A 19,796-nucleotide genomic window follows, 5' to 3' on the forward strand; every position below is an offset into this window, starting at 1 on the left:
CTTCCTCAGTGCATCTCCCCTCTTCCCTCCCCTTCCTCAATGCATCCCCCTTCCTTTCTTCCCTTCTCCTCCATGCATGTCCCCTTCCTAAAGAGTTGTGTGGGGTTCAGAATTTCATCACTGAGCACCTGGCTCACATAGTGGCTGAGGTACATGCACTTTGCCACCCCTAGGAGTTGTGGGTGGAACACTAGATGTTGGAGAGACTCCAGAGACCCCCTTCTAGGAGGGACTTGTTCCTGGTAATTTGAAACTGCCCACTAAGATAGCAATGGGTCAGCACACCTTATCTATCAGACGGCAAAAATTTTAAAGCCTACAGCCTCAGGTGCTGGGGAGGGTATGGGGAAGAGGTTATTTCTTGTATTGTTGGTGGAAGTGTAACCAGCCACTTTAGAGAAAAATCTACAAGACCTAGTAAAACCGAAACTGTGTCCCACAACACTACAGTTTCTCATCCAAATATCTATGCTAGAAAACCCCTATGTATATATACAATTTGATGCATAAAGAAATGACCACTGTGAAATCATTCTAGTAGTATAAATAGCAACTCACGTGTCCATTAAGGGTATGGATGAATGACAGGTAGAGCTTTCATATAAAGAAATACTATAGAGCTGTCAAAAAAAGAATACCATATATATGTTATTGTATGTTTTTTGACAGCTGTATATATGTGTATATATATACACGTTATATACACATACATGTGTATGGTAGTATATATAGGTATATACACACAAATATGAATAGATGTCACCAATATATTGCTGCAGGAGGGAGGCAAGTAGTAAGTTAACCACAAACATGATGCCACTATATACACTAATAAGTCTATGTAAGTTGAATGTCCCTTATCCAAAATGCTTGGGACCAGAAGTGTTTCGATTTCAGATTGTTTTGGATTTTGGAATATTAGCATGATATACCTAACAGGTTGAGCATCTGAAATCCAGAAATCCAAAATCCAAAGTGCTCCATTGAGCATTTTTTAGTTTTTGAGACGGAGTCTTGCTCTGTCACCCAGGCAGGAGTGCAATGGCACAATATCGGGTCACTGCAACCTCCACCTCCCGGGTTCAAGTGATTCTCCCACCCCAGCATCCCAAGTAGCTGGGGTTACAGGCACCCACCATAATGCCTGGCTAATTTTATACTTTTGTAGAGATGGGGTTTCACCATGTTGGCCAGGCTAGTCTTGAACAGGTGACCTGAGGTTCCCTCTCGCAGCCCCATAGGTGGTACTGGGGAGCTGGGATCTCAACCTGCAGGGGCGGCACTGCTCTGTCCTCATGCACAGCCCTAGGTTTGACTTCTTGTGTGTGAGATGTGATTAAATGCATTAGGCGGGGGAAAATGTCTTATCTTTACCCAGCCTAGGTCGAAGAAGAGGGAGAAATAAGAGCAGCCAAATTGAAACCTTATTAAACAAAATTGGTTAGGTCTGATGGAGCCAAACCTAGACTGATCTTTAAAAGCTTATTTCATTTTTCCCCTCCAGTCTGAACCTCTTTGAATTGAAGTAACTGATCCTGCTGTAAGCTTATTAGTGTCAAACCTTGTGTGTTTCTTTTCCTGTCCGATTTACAATGATGAAGTTGCAAGGTCCCAACCCTAGCCCTTGGCACAACCAGGAGCTTCCAGGCTCATTAGTGGAACAAAATGGATAATAGAGGTCCAATCTTATTATAGTTGGTACATTATTACAAAATCTCTGCACGTCGGAAAGGCTGCTAAGCACAAGTCTGTTACCTGCTTCACTCAAGCATCTGTTGATTCTGTAAAATGCTGGAGGGACGCCCCCCCAACACTGCTGTTCCTTTATAGTTTGTTGTGATGGTGTGGGCTGTCCATTTCTTACCTGACAGAAGGAGTGCCCATGTTAGTGACATCGCTGTGCTGAATTGTGTTTCATCTTGGACTTCTGTGGTGGAGTGAGTGTGTTTTTGTGGTGTGATGTAGTAAGAGAATATGTGCTCCAATGACAGGCAGATTGCACGCTTTGAATAAATATCTTAACCTCTGGGGGCTTCAATTTCCTTGTCTGTAATGTGAGATCATCATTAGCCACTGTCATTAGAAGTAAATGGAATCAGGTGTGTAAAGGTTTTCCCCATCATAGGTATCCAGCTCTTTCTCTGTCTTCCGTATCGGCCCTGTGGTAACATAATGCAGCTTGTGTGCACGTCCGTCAGGTGAGTGCTTACTATTTCATGCAAGATGCTGTGGAGAACAGAGATGAGCACAGGATGACTCTACCTCAAACTGTTCCTGCTGGACGTTTTCGGTAGCCTCAGAAAGTGCATGGTAAAGGGAGACCAGATCATTCTGGGCACACTACCATGCAGAATCCTCAAAACACCATGCAGAATCCTCAAAACACCAGAAAACTAAGTTGCAGACAGTCGAAAAGCCAGGAGTATCGAGCTCATCGGGCCTGGGAACAGTCAGAAGGGGGTGTTCATTTGTTCTCTCATCCACTTGATCAGCAAACTGGTCATATTGTGCTACCCAAAAACAGGAAACATGAGAGGCTGGGAGGGAGGGATGCAGCTGAGAGTTAACTCTGAAAACTCCGAGCTAACTCGGAGTCCAGCAGGGAGAGGGCTGCTGCTGACCTTCCCCAGGGCAGCTGCCGGCCTGAGCTTCCAGGTGAGACAGCCTAGACTGAACCTGCCTCTGCCACACCTGAGTCTCAATGCAAGACTGACTCTCCTGGGCTTTGCTTCCTCACCTGAGAAAGGGGGCTCATCTCACTTGCCCATTGGCATTGATGTGGGAGTCATGGTGGTGGCATGGAGTCCCCTGTTTTGAGTCTTCCCTCTCTGCTTCTTCCCCAGGAGCCATCTTTTTGGGCTCAGGCTGTGTGGGCTCTACACGGTCGATCACTCAGGAGCCACAGCTGCCTGCTGCCAGCACCCTGACTGGCTGAGCCCTGAGCCTGGCAGGGCAGGGTGTGGTTCTGCTCGACTGTCGGAGCCGAGGCCGTGGAACATCAGGCCTGCCTTGCAGTCCCAGCGTTTATTGTCCCAAGTCTCAGCCTATTTGTTTTGTGACCTTGGAGACATCAAAAACCTCTGTTTCTTCATCCATAAAATTGAATGTCAAAATATTGACCTGCATGTGGGGTTTTTTATGAAGAATAACTGGCCCAGAGGATGGCAGAGCTTCTTTGTTAATCAGAAAGGACCAAACTGCTTAGCAAGCATGAACTTGAGTTTTAAAAAGTGTTTGCTTGTTTGATGTGTTCCTCCCTCCCTCCTTCCTCAGAAGTGCTTGGTGCTGGAGGGATGGGAAGGATGTGAGGGAGAGCCTCTGCAACCACCCATGCCCTCTGGGGAGCTGGGCTCAGGGAACGGGCCTCCTAGAGGCCACCCTGGTGGTATAGGGTAGCAGCGCCTCCCCCCATTCCGCCTCCCAGCCTTCTCTGCTGCCCTTCTCACTGCATACCCTGCCTGGGACACTGGGGGCCCCTGGGCAGCAGGCCCCAGCCCTATCCTCCCATTTGGTAGACTCTTTACCCTTGGGGTTTTGTGGAGCCTCCAAGGGCCTGGCCAGCTCCAGGCCCACCCTGTTCCTGCAGCTGTGGATGTGGAGCTCAGGCCCAGGAGGAGCTCCCCAAGAGAGGACCCATGTGGCTTAGCTCCTTTCAGTTACTCTTCCCACTTGCAATGAGGCCTCCCACATTCCAGGCATGGCGCTGGGTACTGCAGATAGAAATGGAAAAAAACAAAGCCTGGTCCTCATGGAGGTTCCATTCCAATGCGGGAATGACAGCCAATGAACAAAGGGATGCCAAGTGGTGGGAAGCTCTATGATGAAAAGCCAAGTGGGCAAGGTGCTAGAGAGTGGCAGGGATAGGCCAGTGCCTATGTCTCCCTGGGTGACTGAGGAGGGCCTCTGATACAGTGGCATCTAAGCAGGGATAGGAAGGAAGTGAGGAAGAGAGGAACTGCAGGTGCAGAGGCCCTGAGGTGGGCGCATGCCTGGCACATTCAGGGAATGGGAAGCAAGGCCCACATGACTGAAGGGATGTGAACAGGGGGTCACAGCAAATAAAGTCAGAGACATCACAGGGGCTGGGTTGTGTGGCCTTGTGAGTCCTGGAAAGGACTTCAGCTTTTACAGAGTGAGATGGGAGGCCAGTGGAGAGCCTAGAGGCAAACCCCAGGGTCACATCATCTGTGTTCTTCCAAGAACAGGAAAAACAGGCTATAGAGAATAGGCTCTTGGAAGAACAGGCTGCAGGGGAGAGGGCAACAGTCCAAGCCAGGTGAGGCTGGGACCAGGGCAGGCAGTGCAGGAACAGGAAGGGGTCAGGCACTGGACCTGCTTGGAAGATAGAGCCGACCCTATCTCCTGATGGCTGGTTACGGCTACGAGAGGACAAGGAGAGTCTGGGTGGGTGGAAGCCCCGGCTTTTCCCCTGACATCGTAGCGTTGCTGTGGAGAAAGAGAAGACTGAAGGAGACTTTAGGTTCTGGGCGTAGTAAGCTGGGATGCCTATCAGCCATTCAAGGAGGCAGCTGGGTGTTAGTCTGTGTGCTCCCAGCTCCAGTCTCCACCTCCCCTGGAACTCAGACATCTGTGTCTCTCCAGCAGCCTCAGAGACAGCTCCCACTTGCAGAGCTCCCATCTCCCCTCCCCTGGAGGTGGCTCCTCCCTGCTCCCACCTAGCATGAGGCAGATCCTCAAACTAGAAACCTGGGAGCTGTTCTTTACACACCAGCTATTTTCACACCAGTCTCTCCTCGTCCCCACATCTAGTCTGTCACCACCAAAATATGTCTTGAACTCTGAGTATCTTCCTTGCTAATTTCCATGTTTCCTTTCTTATTTCTCCACCTCCCCTGAATCTATTCCCCAAACTGTGTAGCCAGTTTGCATCTTTTAAAACCACAAACTGGCAGTGTCATTCCTCTGCCATCCCCTGTGCCCCACCACTGGTGTCTTCCTGGTGCTTTGTCCCATGGCAATGGTGGCTGGCCCATGTCTCCAACCTGCTGTCTCCCTGTGCCACCCCACCCCAGCCAGCCCTGCCACCCACAGTTCTATTGGGGGCCTGGTTCTTTCCCTGCCCAGGGCCTTAGGCCTGCTTTGCTCTTCCCTCTGCCTGGAATCCCTGTGGGTGGTTCATTACCCATCTGGTCTTGGCCCCAATGCCACCTCCTCAGGGAAGTCCTCCCTGACTACCCACAATGAATTAGGTCTCCCTGTTGTTCGCTCTCATGGAACCTCATCCTTTTTTCTCATAATACCTCCCACAGTTTCGTAATTCCTCATGTATTCAGTGGTGATCTAATTAACATCTTTCTTCCTTAGCCGCCAGCAGACTTTATAGAAGCCAACTGTCTAAAACTGTCTGTTTTGCTCATCCTGCTGGCATTCCAGGGCCTGGGCCTGGTACCTGAGAGAAGGTTGCTACCCACGTGTTGAAAGAATGTGTATGTGCCACCTCAGCTGTGCTCTGTGGACATTAGTGAATGTTTGAGGAGTGAGTTATTCAGTAGATGGATAGAGGCCCTCAAAGTTGGCTAGAAGATAAATGATTGAAAGGAAAGTCTGTTTTTCTCATTCTTAGGTTGGTAAAATTATCTACTTTTCTTTATCTCTGGTGTTCTAAATGGGTCTTCTGTTCTGAAGCATCCCTCAATGAGCGTGGGCTTGCTGACCACCCCGTGTGGCGATGCTGTCTGCACGCGCCTGTGAGAACCCACGGGAGTGCCACGCCGCCCTGTCCCCATCTTTATCTGCTTCACAATTTCCTGTCTAGGCCCTTAAAATCTTGATTTGCACAGTTATTTATCTTTGTGCTCTTCATGGTGCCCTGGTAAGGCATTCTTTATGATTTCAGTCCTGAGAACACAAGCCTTGTTGAAAAGAGAACATGCTTTGAATAAAGCCGGCTTGGCGTTCAGCTTGATAGGGAGGAGGAGCGGGAGGGGGCATCAGGGCAGCATGAGGCCCCTGGCCGCCCTCTCTCACAGGAAGGCTCATAAACACAAGGATCTCGCTCAAGCCCCGGCAGGTCTGGAATCTCAGCTCGGTGCTTTGCCAGGTATGGTTTTGCCACAAGGGGCATTTCTCTTCCAGAACCTGATGCAGTCATTCTCTTCAGAGGGGCTGGGCATTTATCTAGACCTGTCACAACCAGGTTTCTCAGCAGCCCCTGTGCTGGGCATTGAGGATGCAGCATAGGGAGAGCATAGTCCTTGTTTCGGGATTTAGAAGGGAACATATACACATTTGATAGGCCAAAATTAAGAAATCTGGCAGTGCCAAATGTTGGAGCAGATGTGTATCGATGGGGTGTCTTGGGCCTTATTGGTAGAAGTTGATTTATCTACCTAGCAAAGTTGAACACCCACTCACCCTGCAATCCAGCAGTTCAACTCCAGGAAGTGTGTCCTTGAGAAACCCTTGCACATGTGCCCACGCAGGATCCTTGTAACAGAAGAAATTCATTGCAGCGTTTTCCAGCAAAGAACTGGAAACACCCCCAGTGCACATCAGTAGGAGCCCAGGTTGTGCTAAATACACAGAGTGCAGCAGATGGCATCGGCAGCAAATGAGCTGCAGGTGCACACACCATGTGCACAGATTTTTAGTATCATAACTGGCACGATGCCTCATTCATACAGTTTAGAAACTTATACAACAAAGCAAATTACTGAACAGGAATGTGTACTACATATGTAGTGAGCCACTACACAATCATACACACTTGTGTATAAAAAGAAAGGGAATACCGTGCACCAAATTCAAGGCAGCGGCTCCCTCCCACTGGCGCAGATGGGAGAGCTAGGTGGGGAGGACCCCACAGGTAGATATGAGTTATCGATAATGTAGTTCAGGGGCAGAGTGGGCACTGAGCTCATGCGTGTTAAGTATATGTTTGAAATCTGTCGGCACACAGAGGCAGGGGCTGACCTGTAAACTAGTGGTGACCAAACAGTGAGTCAGGTTCCGGTGGTCAGCTGTGTCTGGAGTTATCAGGGAAGCCCTTCTAGGAGGTCTGTGGGAGCAGGGGTTAGGGATGAATGGGAATTTGCCAGTGGAAGAAATCCCAGGGAGCAGCCACAGGGGCAAAGCAAGAGACATTCAGAAGCACAGCGTTTACAAGGAATCGTTCAAGAGTCACTTGGCTACGGTTTCAGGGTTGGGGGGAATGTGGGGCCGAAAAGGCTGTGGAGTTGGGCTGTGTGGAGGAGGCTTCCTGGTGGCTGGGCTAAGGAGTGGGGGCTCAGCCCTGTGAGCGAGGCTTTTCAGCAGATTGCCTTGTGGGGCGGTGACAGGGTTACCTGGAGACCCCCACCCGTCACAGGGAGTCCTCATAGAATTCCAGCTGACCAGAGGATCTTCCTGCTCATAGCAGGACCATGACAAGCTTTGAAAGCCATGAGGTAGACGATGGGAGCCCACATAGGAGCTGTTGACAAATAATTGCTTTATCAGAGAAACGTTTTAGAAAGCCGCACAGGCTGCTGCAGGCGCCTGGGAGGGAAGAGTTGTGACCTGGGCCCCACCTCACTGGGCAGACGACGCTTAGTGTAAGGTGATACTCTCCAGTGATTCTGAGTAATGTTCCCAAAAATCTCATTCTCCCATTGCCTTTTCAGACCATTTCAGAGATGTTTTCTGTTTCTTTGTGATTGATCTTGGTTGTGGCTTTTGACACTGTGTGTCTCACTTTCTCTGCCCCCTGACCTCTGGTTAGGTAGTTAATGATCTTTAAACAAACACTTGAGTATTATGGCTCTCCAGGAAAGGTCCTGGGCTCATGGGCCATTAGCAACACACTCTCCCTTTATCCAGGGAGAAAATGAGTGTTCGCACACCCCGACTTGGTAGACAGGGATGCTTGCAACCTAAGTGTCAACATTCTCTTTAGTTTAACTATTTTTGATGGCAGGTTTTCTGAAATACGTTACATATTTCTCTGCTTCATTAAAAATCCATGAACACAGTTTCCTCTCATCTCAGAGAGAGTGGATCATAGGTAGGAATGTTCGTTCATTTCAGGAACTTTTATTGGAGACTTTTCTATGTCTGTTCCTGATTTACAAACTGTGAATGCAGAAATCTGCCCAGTATAGTAGTCAGTGATATTTTAGAAACAGAGATAAGATCAGGTTACTCCTTTGCCTAAACTCCTCCAGTGACTTCCGGGCCTTGCACTCTACTGTGGGGCCCAAGCCTTGACCTCTGTATTAGTCCATTTTCACGCTGCTGATAAAGACATACCCGAAACTGGGTAATTTATTTTAAGAAAAAAAGAAGTTTAATGGACTCACAGTTCCACGTAGCTGAGGAGGCTTCACAACCATGGTGGAAGGCAAAAGGCATGTCTTACATGGCACCAGGCAAGAGATAGAATGAGAGCCAAGTTAAAGGGGTTTCCCCTTATAAAACCATCAGATCTAGTGAGACTCATTCACTACCAGTAAGGGGGAAAGCATCCCCACAATTCAATTATCTCCCACTAGGTCCCTCCCACAACACGTGGGAATTAAGGAAGCTGCAATTCAAGATGAGATTTGGGTGTGGACACAGCCAAACCATGTCAACCTCCCTCCCTGCTGTCTCCCTCCCAACGCTTGCTGCAGCCCTCCTGCCTCTGTGTATTCCCAGACTCACCAAGCTACTGCCCTCTTAGGGCTTGCACTTATCAGTTCCCCCATTTAGAGCTGTCTTTCTTTGGGTCTTCACACAGCTACCTGCTTCTTATGCTAAGGTCTTAGCTCAAACTCACTTCTGCGAGACCTTCACCCCACCCAGGCCTTCTCTATCACATCACCCTGCACTGTTTTCTTTACAGCATATGTTGTCTGTAAAAAATATATATATATAAATATATATTGCATGCATGTAATTTATATATTAATTTTATATTGATATGAATTGAATTAATATATATAAATTTTCCTATATAGGTAATTTTGTTGCTGTTGTTTCTAGATATTAAGCTCTTTGGAAACAGAGATCACTGTATTTCCTCCCCTAGAACAGTGCCTGGCACACAATAGGCACTCTGAGAATATGTGTTGAATGAATGAAGAGAGTTCCTGCCCTAGGCTACCCACAGGCCAGCAGGCAGCAGATACACAATAGACAGTGACCGTGTAGCAGGCTGTGGGATTCAGAAGGGCTGGGTTACCACTAAGGAGTCAGGGACAAGTTCTGCCACTGGGAGTTGGGGCAGGCTTTCCACAGCAGTGGTGTTTGTCCTGGGCTTTAGAGGGCAGATGGGCACAGCTTGGCCGGCTGAGCAGCTGGGGAGGCCATTCTCGGGGGAGGAGGCAGGCAAACCTGGACAGAGGGCTGGAAAATGCTGGCGTGATTGATGGAAGGGAGGAACTTGGAGGGACTGGAGCCTGGATTGGAGCCGGGGTGAAGGGAACTACGGTAGTCAGGGATTTGGCTGCTATGAACCCTGCCTTCCTCCCGGAAGAACAGTGAGACTTGGAGAGTGGGGCTCTGGCCCTGCTTTGCTGGCGGCCCTCGGCCTTGTGCTTCCAGTGTGGTACCTGCTCTGATCCAGGAGAGTGTACCTGGGCCCCGGACCCACCTTGGCTGGTCCTCATGGTGCCTGCAGGTGGTAGTAGGCACAGGATTCTCTAGCTGCAGCTCCCCTCTCCTCCCCACAGCCCCAAGGCTTGTTGGTTTCATGTGCTGTCTTGCTTGCTCCCCATCAGGTGGTGAAGAAGGTGAAGTCCATGCAGATGTTCCACATGCCCATCACTTCAGCCATGCAAGGAGACCGGCTGGGCATCTGCGTCACCCAGTTTGACCCCAAACTGCTGGAGCGCGGGTTGGTGTGTGCCCCTGAGTCCCTGCATACTGTCCATGCGGCCCTCATCTCTGTGGAAAAGATACCATATTTCCGGGGGCCCCTGCAAACCAAGGCCAAGTTCCACATTACAGTGGGCCATGAAACAGTCATGGGCCGGTTGATGTTCTTCAGCCCTGCTCCAGATAACTTTGACCAGGAGCCTATACTGGACTCTTTCGACTTCTCTCAAGAATACCTCTTCCAGGAGCAGTACCTATCCAAGGATTTGGCACCAGCAGTGACAAACAATGATGAGGCAGACAAGAAGGCCGGCCAGGCCACAGAGGGCCATTGTCCTCGGCAGCAGTGGGCCCTGGTGGAGTTTGAGAAGCCTGTCACCTGCCCTCGGCTGTGCCTGGTGATTGGCTCCAGGCTAGATGCGGACATTCACACCAACACGTGCCGGCTAGCCTTCCATGGCATCCTGCTCCATGGGCTGGAGGACAGGAACTATGCCGACAGCTTCCTGCCCAGGCTGAAGGTGTACAAGCTGAAGCACAAGCATGGTCTCGTGGAGCGGGTGAGCATGCCTTTGCTTGGCCCCACACCCCTTTCCTTCTTGCTCGGGCAGCCGGGATCCATAGCCTGACATCTGTGATTAGAGCCAGAAAGGCCCTCAGAGACCTTCTGGTGCCAACCTCTAGTTTCTGGACGAGGCATCTGACGCCCAGAGTGGTCAAGTGGCCACAGTTCTCTCAGCTGGTCAGTCACAGAGCCAGTGCCAGCACCTAGGCAGGGGGACCCCCACTGTACCCAACCCCACCTGGCTCTCCCACCCCTGCTTATTTATGTGATAGATGTGGCCCCCATGGGTCTGAGCAAGTCTGGGCTCCCCCACAGCCAGTGCCAGATGGCAGCGCTTAGCACTGGCCTCCCTGGCCTGCTTTCCTGACCAGGCCCCACTCTCTTGCCCTTGATGGGCACTGTACCTCCATCCGGCTGGGCTCTGCCCACATGCCTCTGGAAGCTGCTCATGTCCAGAGGGAAACACTGCCCATCAGTGGTGCCAGGCCAGGTCTTTCCTCACCTGTGGACTGAGGGGAAGGGGCTAATGGTGGCCAGGTCTTTCCTCATCTGTGGACTGAGGGGAAGGGGCTAAGGATGCCAGAGAGCAAGAGGAAGGAAGGTACAGGAAGCTTACACAGTGGGAGATCCAGCCCCTGGCTACCTAGGGTGCCTGAAGTTCACCATCGCTGGATGCGGGCTTTAAGTATGTAAGTGAGCCAGTCTAGTTGAGGTAGGATGAGGCCCTGGCTGTGCCTTGCTGGGTGGCCCTTGGCCTTGTGCTTTCAGGGTGGTGCCTGCTCTGTCTCAGGAGACTCAGACTGGGCCCCGGGCCTCCCTTGGCTGATCCTGTTGTGCATCAGCACCTGGGCCCGGTGCTGGTTGGGATGGGCCTTCCACTAGGGTGGACAGAACATGGTGTTTTCCCCTAAAGAGGTGTAATCACCTCCTCCCATGGGGCATCCATCCCCAGCAGCTGTCTACACAGCACTGAGTGGGAATCCATGCCCATCGGGCCTTGAAGGCGGGATGGATGGACAACCAAACCTCACCGTCTCTTTTGGCTGGCTCCCTGGCTGTGGGCCCGAGCAGATCAGCAGTAGCTGTACTGGGACATGACTGAGTTTTGACTGGCTCGAAGAGCACAGAGTGCTGGCAACCCCACTGTCGGGGGCTCAGGCTCCTAGCAGGAGCCTCAGGGTCTGCCCTGAGGCTTTCAGCAAGCATCTCAGTTCCTCACAGGAACCTAATGAGGTCCCCCAGGCTTAGTACAGGTGCCAGCACAAATCTGGCCCATCCGCAGTGTCACATGTGGTGGGCTTCCATCGCCCACCCTCCACTCCATGTCTCCGTCCATGGGTTTTCTCCTCTGCGAGAAAAATCCACGGGTTTTCTCGTCTGGGATTCTGTCACTGCAGCCCCTTCCCCTCCCTTTCTCCTTTTCTTAGGTTCTTCTTGGGTGCTCTACCCTGGCCCTCTTCTTTTCCTGCCCCTGTACCTAGACCTGCCCTGAAGTAGGAGATTGAGGAGCAACCCCTTCCTCTCCCTTGCCCCAGACCCAGAGCTTGGACCCTTAGCTCTGTGGGGCCGCTGGGGCCTGCTCAGGGCTCCATCAGCCTTAGGCCAGCCCTGAGATGCTGATTGAAGATGAAGGTGATAAAGTGTGTGTCACTCGTTTGTCTAGCCTGATTTATTAGCAGTGTTTGGAGTATAATTATTCTATAGTAAAATATCTATGAGAGAGTAATATCCCAATTGGTGTGGCTCCTGGGTCTAATTGCTCCCACTCAGGCCTGTCAACAGCGGTGCAGCAGTCACTTCCTTTGAGAACTGGGAGGGAGAGTCTGTGAGGAGCAAGTAAACATATGGCCGCAGTGACTCATGCCTCTGAAGGGCTGAGGGAGGGGCCAGGAGACATGCTGACCTATGTCCTGCCCCCAACCTGGGGCATCACTGGGACCACCAGCATTTTCCTGCTCAGTCCAGGGAGCCTGGAAGTGGAAGCACAAGAACTGCAGGCAGTCCACAGAAGCTGAGTCCAAATCCCACATAGACAACCCTGAGCAGAGACAGGCTTCCTCCAACTAGGGACAGCTGCATGGGGTGACTGTGGATATGTGCAGAGGTGAGATCCTATGAGCCCAGGGCTTTGGTCAGGGAAGAGGGGCTTCCTAAGGCTCCACAAAAGAGGAAAGGGCATGGGTGCCCAGGCTAGGAGCAGCTCCCTCAACTCACACCCCCCTGAGGCTCTAGCTGAATGGGCACCTGCCTTAATGCTAGGAGCTGGCTGTAGGCTGGGACTTCTGTGCCACATGTTCTCCTCTGGGCCCCAGGGCAGGAATGAGCCTGCCTGCCTCCCTCCTCCCTCCGCCCTGTCACCACTCTATTGATTAAGCATATACTGTGCACCTTTACTAGCTACATACTTTATTTTGAAACCTTTTAATAACCCTGAGGAAGAGGTCATTATTTTTCCTATGTTCATTTTTCCCCAATTAAATCAATTAAATTATGTGCAAATATTTAGGAAAAGTAGTGTGTGCACATGGTAAAAAATTTCAAACAAGGCAATAATTATTCAGTGTAAGGGAGTTTTCTTCCTACAAACCCAGGTCCCCTCCCCAAAGGCAGCCAGACTGGAAACCAGCCTGAGAAATGTGAAGTGACCTGCCCAAGGTCACAGGGTAGTAAAGCTGGAGTTTGAATTCAGGACTAGCTGGTCTCTGAGTCATGAAGTTCCACTTTGTCAGACAGGTTCTTGCCCAGTGTGTCAAAAGAGTCTGTGTTCTCTTGAAAAGCTGGAATCTCCTTGGTGGGAGACTTTCCTTCCTGGTGAGGTTGAGCTTGGAGATCATATAGAGTAGGCTCAAGCCCTTGCTGCACCACAAAACAGCTGTACACCTTGGGCAGCCATTTAATCTCAATTGTTCATTCCTTCGAAGGATGGTCTTGACCTCATCAGGTTGTTTTGAAAGAGCCATCATAGCTTGTGTCTTCATATGTACGAGCCGACTCTCATCACGTGAAGCAAGAAGGTAGTGTTGCTAGTGCAGCTCACGAGTGATTGGCTGGGCTTGTTCCAAAGGGGCAGCCCTGTTTGCTTTGATAGGCCCCAGATCACCCAGAGATTTTCAGATCATCTTGCTTGACCAGGGGCTCAGCCATCTGACAGACTGATCCAATGTGCAGGCCTGGGCTTTACTCCCAGCCTTACCACCTGCTAGTGTGAAAAGTTGGGCAGGCCGTGAGACTTCCATGTTAAGTGGGAATTTTCACAGTGCTGCACCAGGGTTAGATGAAGGTGAGATGGGGGATTGCACATAAGGTTCTCACATCAGTGCTTGTCTCCTACTGCATCCTTATTGTTTTATCATTATTCATGTTTAAGCTCTTAGAGTCAAAATAATAATGCCTGGAGCGTGGGTCCACTCTTTTCCCTGGGACTCCATTATTTCTCTTTCAAGCACAGGAGCCAATCCCCCTGGTCCCTATCAGGAGCCACCCAGTGTTGGTTGAAGAGGGAGGGGTAAGAGTCAGGCAGGCTCATGGGTGTGGTTATCCAGTGCTGGGGCCAGAGAAGTGCCCTGTGCTCTTCTTTCCCCACCGTGCTTGGCTGACTCTAAAGATTCCTGGGCACATCACAACTACCAGTCAGCTTCCTGGTCATGTCTCTATTCAAAGAAGTTTCTGGGAGATCAGAGAATCTTGAAAAGGTAAAATCTAGTCTCTTGGGCAGAATCTCCACCACCATCGTGAGCCAGCACCCAGCCTTTGCTCTGTGATTCGGGGCAAGGCCAGCACATCTACTCCTCAAGCACAGTTAGCCTTCTTAGAACCTGGGCTTGGGCCTCTGAGCTATCTCAGTTCATCACGAAGGGAGACCCTGGCACTATACCTATGTGCTGAGTGAGCACTTTCCACCAGGGAGGCTTAAGGCATATAGGCCTTCTGAGCCCATTTCCCATAAGGGCATCCTTCATTCATATATTCAGATGTTTACTGAGTTCCTTCGTTTGTGCCAGGCACTGGGCATACAACAAGATAGACAAAGTTCTTGTCTTCGTAGGGGAGGTTGGTAGTGAACAGTAAATTAGACACTTTGTAATATGGTCTAGAAAGAAAATAACAGCATAATGTAAATATGTGATGCTGAGGACAGTTATTAGAAAACAGAAGATGCTAATTTCCAAGCCTCTCCAGACTGTGTTTTTATTTCCTGTGCTCTTTATCACTGGCTCACACTGGAAGGTGGTCAGGTACCCTACCAGTTGTGGCTTAACTCATTAGTATTACACAGAGCAAACTAGGGCCCATGGGCCAAACCTAAGCAACTGCTTTTGCCCCAAATCTAATAATCTTAAACAAGCTTATTTTCTCTGGATTCTTCTTTCAGCTGCTTCGATCAAACACAATTTAATTAACTTACCATTGGTAAATGGCTTTCCTTGCTTGGCTGACAAATGAGCCACCCGGAAACCTACTTTGGTTGCAGCCTCATTCTCATTTTTTATTGTTTTGCGTGTCTGCTATGATGAAATATACTGTTTTAAGTTTTCTCTTTTTTGACATTGTTTTTCTGTGAGTTGGGAATATTGTGCTGTCAGTGTATCTCGTATTCTGTTAACACAACTAATAACAAACACAGTACTTTGCCATGTAATTTGATAAAATAATAATCCATACCCACTGAGCCTTAAAAGTGTGACATTTGAAGTCCACTTTTCTTGTTTTCATGTGATGGATACACACCAGTAATAAAATAATAAATAAATAAAATGTGTCACTGGGTGAGGCACTGCAAGTTATAACTATGTTACCACCATCTGTAGTTTACTGAGCACCTCATCAGGTCTCAGACCCAAGTACTCAGCTCTGCCACTGTGACACAAAAGCAGCCATAGACAATATGTAAACAAATGGGCATGACTGTGTTCCCATAAAACCTTTTGTTGTGAACATTGAAATTTAAATTTTATATAGTTTTCACATGTAACAAAATAATATTCTTTTGATATTCTCCAACCCATTAGAAAATATAAAAACCCTTTTAGCTCACAGGCCATACAAAACCTTAGCAGGAAGAATTTGACCCTTTGGCTACAGTTTTCCAGCCCCTGATATAAATGGTTAATAGGGCTCTTGAAATAGAATGAGCATCCTGCAAGGAAAATTCTAATAATTATCTGCAGCTGAAAGCATTAAACTCTCTCAGCGTCCTTAGGAATTGGGCTTTTTCTTGGGCGCCCGCTGCCTCTGGTGCTAACACTGGGATGCATATACTACTTTATGTGCTGTGTTTTTTATTCTTGGATACATTTGAGTTTTTCACATAAGTCCACATGTACTTCTATAAGAGTGTGACTTGTAATAAAGGGTTAATGAAGAAAAAAAGAAGAAGAAGAGGGAGCTTAGATTGGTAGAGACATCCAGAGGTCTCACCTGAGCGGGAGAAGAAAAGAAGTGAAAGTGTTCTAAATGGCTAATCTTTCTGGGGAGAGGGTTTAGGAAAGACTACTAGAACATATGGTGTTAAGGGAAATAGCTGGTATCTTGTTTCAAAATAAAAATATAGAAATATGTGCAAGATTTTGAGTACAGAGAAAGGTAAAGAAACTGTAAGAATGCAATGACAATGTAATAGCACTTTCACATTCACGGAGGAGAAACTGGAATGAATTTGATTAAACCAATAAAAATAAGGAAAAAAGAACAATGTTAATAAATAATAATAATAACAGAAGGAACAACATTAAGTATTAGTCATTACACTAAATGTGAATGGCCAAATTCTATTTAAATGCTGAGGCTGAGAGATTGGGTTAAAGTGCAAAATCTAGTTATATGCTGTTTATAAGAGATATACTTAAAGTGGAAAGCAAAGGTTAAGAATAAGAAGATGGGCAAAAAGTAAGTATGAATGGTAATATTAAATTCAGACAAGGTGAAATTTAAGACTAAAAATACTGACAAAGGTAAAGAAGGACATCATGTAACGACAAAAGTTTCGCTTATAAGCTTGTACACACCAAACATAAAAACAAAACAGTAGAAACCTAAGGACAACTTGATAAAAAATAGAATTATAATGATAGGGTGGTACTTCAGAGTCCATATTTTAAAATCAGGCCTACTAGACATAAGGACAAAGAGGCAGAATATAATCAATAAGCTTGATTTTTAGATAAATGTAAACTCTTATACTCCTTGAATAGAGTATACACTTTTTTTTATGCCTATGGAACATTTACAAAAACTGAATATTCAGCAGTTGACATTAAACAAATATTTGTAGAACATCTACTGTGTGTTGTCTTAAGGGCTAGGGATGTAACAGTGAATGAAAAAAGACAAAATCTCTGCCCACATGGAACTTAGATTGTAGTTGTATTTGTGGCCACAGAGAAAAAACCCTAATAGATTTTAAAAAGTAAAATCATGAACCACTAAAATTAGAAATAAAGCAGTTATATGTAGATATAGGCAGATATGGAGAGAGAGAGAGAGATAAGGTGTGCATATGCCTGTGTGTGTGTTCATTCTTTCACATATTCTAGGCTTGGGAATTAACAAGCAGTAAATTGCTCCTCATTTGGTTAAGGCTGTTTCTCATACTATCATAGAATGTTGAATCTCTTAGTAATAACATTTTTCTCTTTTTCAGTGTTCTTTCAATCTTTTGATTACTTTGCAGAGAAAGCTTTAGATTTGTTCAAAGGTGTCTTTAACACTCCTCTATTACATTCTAACCTGCTTTTTAACAAATAGAAAACAAGGCCAAGATTCCAGAGCCTTATAGTAGCAATAGTATGTAACTAGGATTATTCTTTGGGGTTTTTTTTTTTTTGCATTGTATGTACTTTTACCATTAGCTTCCTCTGTTTATGGCTAATGACTCTTTTCTTTAGGGTACTATATAAAGTCTCCTTTCTAGGCAGATGTAAAGAAAAATATTAGGTAAATAGTAGGTCAGGTATGCAAAGATCTAGCAAAAATGATGCGGGGTGAAGGATGTATAAAAGCTGAGGCTGGAACCACTGGGCCATGTCCCAAAGAGGTCACTTGCATCTCAGCCACATGCAGATTCAGACCAGCTGCTCCTCCTCTGGTGATCCAAAGCCTCATAGAAAACTGGGTCTTTCTAGTCGAGGACAGAGACTCATGCCTGCATCAGAGGAATATGCAAAGGGCTAGGAGAGGAAACAAGGAACTCTGCCAAGGTGGGAGGAAGTAGGCTGGTGAGGGAAAAGCACAAAGTGGTGACCTTTTAAGTGTATCTTGTAAGACTGCAAGGTTCACTGCTCAGACAGTAGGGGCCGTGGGGGGAAACAGGAAGGTGAAGGAGGGGCATTCCAGGTCCAGGGACTGCTTCTGTAAAGTATAGAGACCAAGCAATGCCTGGCCCTGGGCATCTGGGAAGGCAGGAGCAAGGAGCTTAAAGAGGCAGGCAGGACCAGCCATCGAAGCTAGGCCCTTCCCTGCAGGGGGAGTGATGCAGGTTGGGGGCTATGGGGGGTGTTCTAGGTCACCTGTGCTAGAGAAATCCTTGGAGCAGGGCTGGCCCAGGCAGCCTGGAAAGGGGTGGCTCAGCCTCTCTCACCTACCCTTCTGTATCCCAGTCTCGCTCTGAGGCTCTGGGCACCTGGTCTGTCTGGAGCTGCAGAGCTCAAGGGTCTGGCAGCCACTCACCCTATGGAGCCAGGCTTCTCCACTAGCAACAATCATGACTTCTCAGGACTGTGTGAACATGAAGGAGGTGGGACAGGTGAGGGTCTGGTGCTTAGGACAGTGAGTGCTCTGCAATACCTGCTGGCTTCCACAGCAGACTTCTCACTGTTACCATGCCCCAGGATGCCCTCCTCACCTCCCAAGGCACCACCTTCTCAGGGGTCTCACCACAGCCCTCCCTACACCTGGCAGCATGCACAGCTCCACCCCAGTAATTTTCTGCAAAACAAATGGGGTCCTGCCAGCTCTTACTCAGAAATCTGTTTTAGGTCTATACCACCTGCAGGACAAAGACAATACCCAACCTTAGCATGTTAGCTGGCTGGCAGTTGGGTCCCAGGGCACGGCAGGTATATGTGCTATACGTAACATGCTCAGTACTCCACCTGGCACAGAATGGGTCCTGAGTAAACAGTGGGTATCATCGGTACTATTTATTTGGCCTTTCCTCTGGAAATGCAGATGCCTGGGTTCCCAGCTAGGGTGATAGCAGACACCGTCCCCCTCCCACAGCGGTGGGGTAAGGCCAGGTGTGCCAGCCATCCTGGGTCTGGCACCCACTGGCGCCGGTCAGGGAAGGCCTTAGGGCTGGGCCACAGGAGCTGGCAGCATCGGCCCAACCAAGTGTAAACACGCGGATGCCATCAGGAGCACTCGCCAGCTTTGAAGTCTGAAGCGGCGCTGCCTCCTGGCTCCTGGCTCTGCCCCGCTCCACTGCCGACGGCTTGTTAAATGTGCCCAGGGCACCAGGGAGCGTGCTGGCCTGGGGTGCAGGCTGGCTTATGACCTGCCTCTGGCACAACTTGGGCCCATCATTCTGAGCAGGGATGGTCTGGCAGGCTTGGTGGGCCCTAGCGGATCAGCTACAGGGCCCCTTGCCCTTGCAGGAAGCCATGCTGTGGTCTAGCTGGCCACTCAGCCTGTTCTGTTGGCCCTCACACCCCTGGGTCCCTGCCAGAGGGTTGAAGGCCACATTGGCTCCCAGGCTACTTGAGAAAACAGAGGTTCCCCTGAAACAGAGGTTGAGAAGCTCTTTTCCCAGGGAGATGATCAAATGGCTGCCCTCGTATTCTGGTCCCAACCCAAATCCTCAGCCTTTCTTCTGACTTCCAGTGTCAGAGTGTGATAACTAAGCATCGTGCTTGGCTGCTGGAGTGCTTGTTCACCTCCCTTTGAAAATTGCTTTTTTGCCCGTATAGAGACACAGGAGCAGGACAACTTGACATGCTGGAAAGAGCCAGTTCTGGAAACTGATGGACTGAGCTGGGCACAAGCTCAGTGTGGCTGTGGGCAATTCACTCTCCCCCAGAACCTGTTTCTTCTTTAAGAGCTGGTCAGGCATTGATGAGACCTGGGCTACTTTATGGCCTCTGCTCTTCCCAACACACCAGACCGTGGCCTGCACTGAGGAGGAGGCACTGTCCATGGGGAAAGTTTTCTGATGATACTGGAATAACAGCATCATCCTAGGGCCCCTTCCAGAATTTGTCAATCCTGGTGGCTTTCAAGTGGCTTAGAAGAGTTAACACCTCATTTTTAAGGGACTCATCCGTGATCAGGCAGCCTCTGAGTTCTTCCCATTCCTCATTGGATCCAAGGACTGTTGGCTTCTGTCTTCCGAGAGGACTTCGCTGGTGGGGCGGGTAAGAGGGAGAGAAGCAGAGAGCTGTGGGCAGCTCCAAGCATGTGGTTGGTGTTGAGTACATGTTCTGTTCTTCTGGCTTCTCTTGGG

General features: G+C 48.7%; 1 protein-coding gene across 2 annotated transcripts in view; it reads left to right on the top strand.

Moving 5' to 3' along the window:
- EEFSEC (eukaryotic elongation factor, selenocysteine-tRNA specific) overlaps positions 1-19,796 on the top strand; it is a 256,233-nt gene that overhangs the window by 180,889 nt on the left and 55,548 nt on the right. For both annotated transcript variants that reach the window (XM_023215672.3, XM_023215661.3), the window contains exon 5: positions 9,699-10,355. In XM_023215672.3, the coding sequence (XP_023071440.1) occupies positions 9,699-10,355 (657 nt within the window). The remainder of the gene's footprint in view (positions 1-9,698; positions 10,356-19,796) is intronic.

Source organism: Piliocolobus tephrosceles, chromosome 2, assembly GCF_002776525.5.
Source record: "Piliocolobus tephrosceles isolate RC106 chromosome 2, ASM277652v3, whole genome shotgun sequence".
Lineage (NCBI taxonomy): Eukaryota > Metazoa > Chordata > Mammalia > Primates > Cercopithecidae > Piliocolobus > Piliocolobus tephrosceles.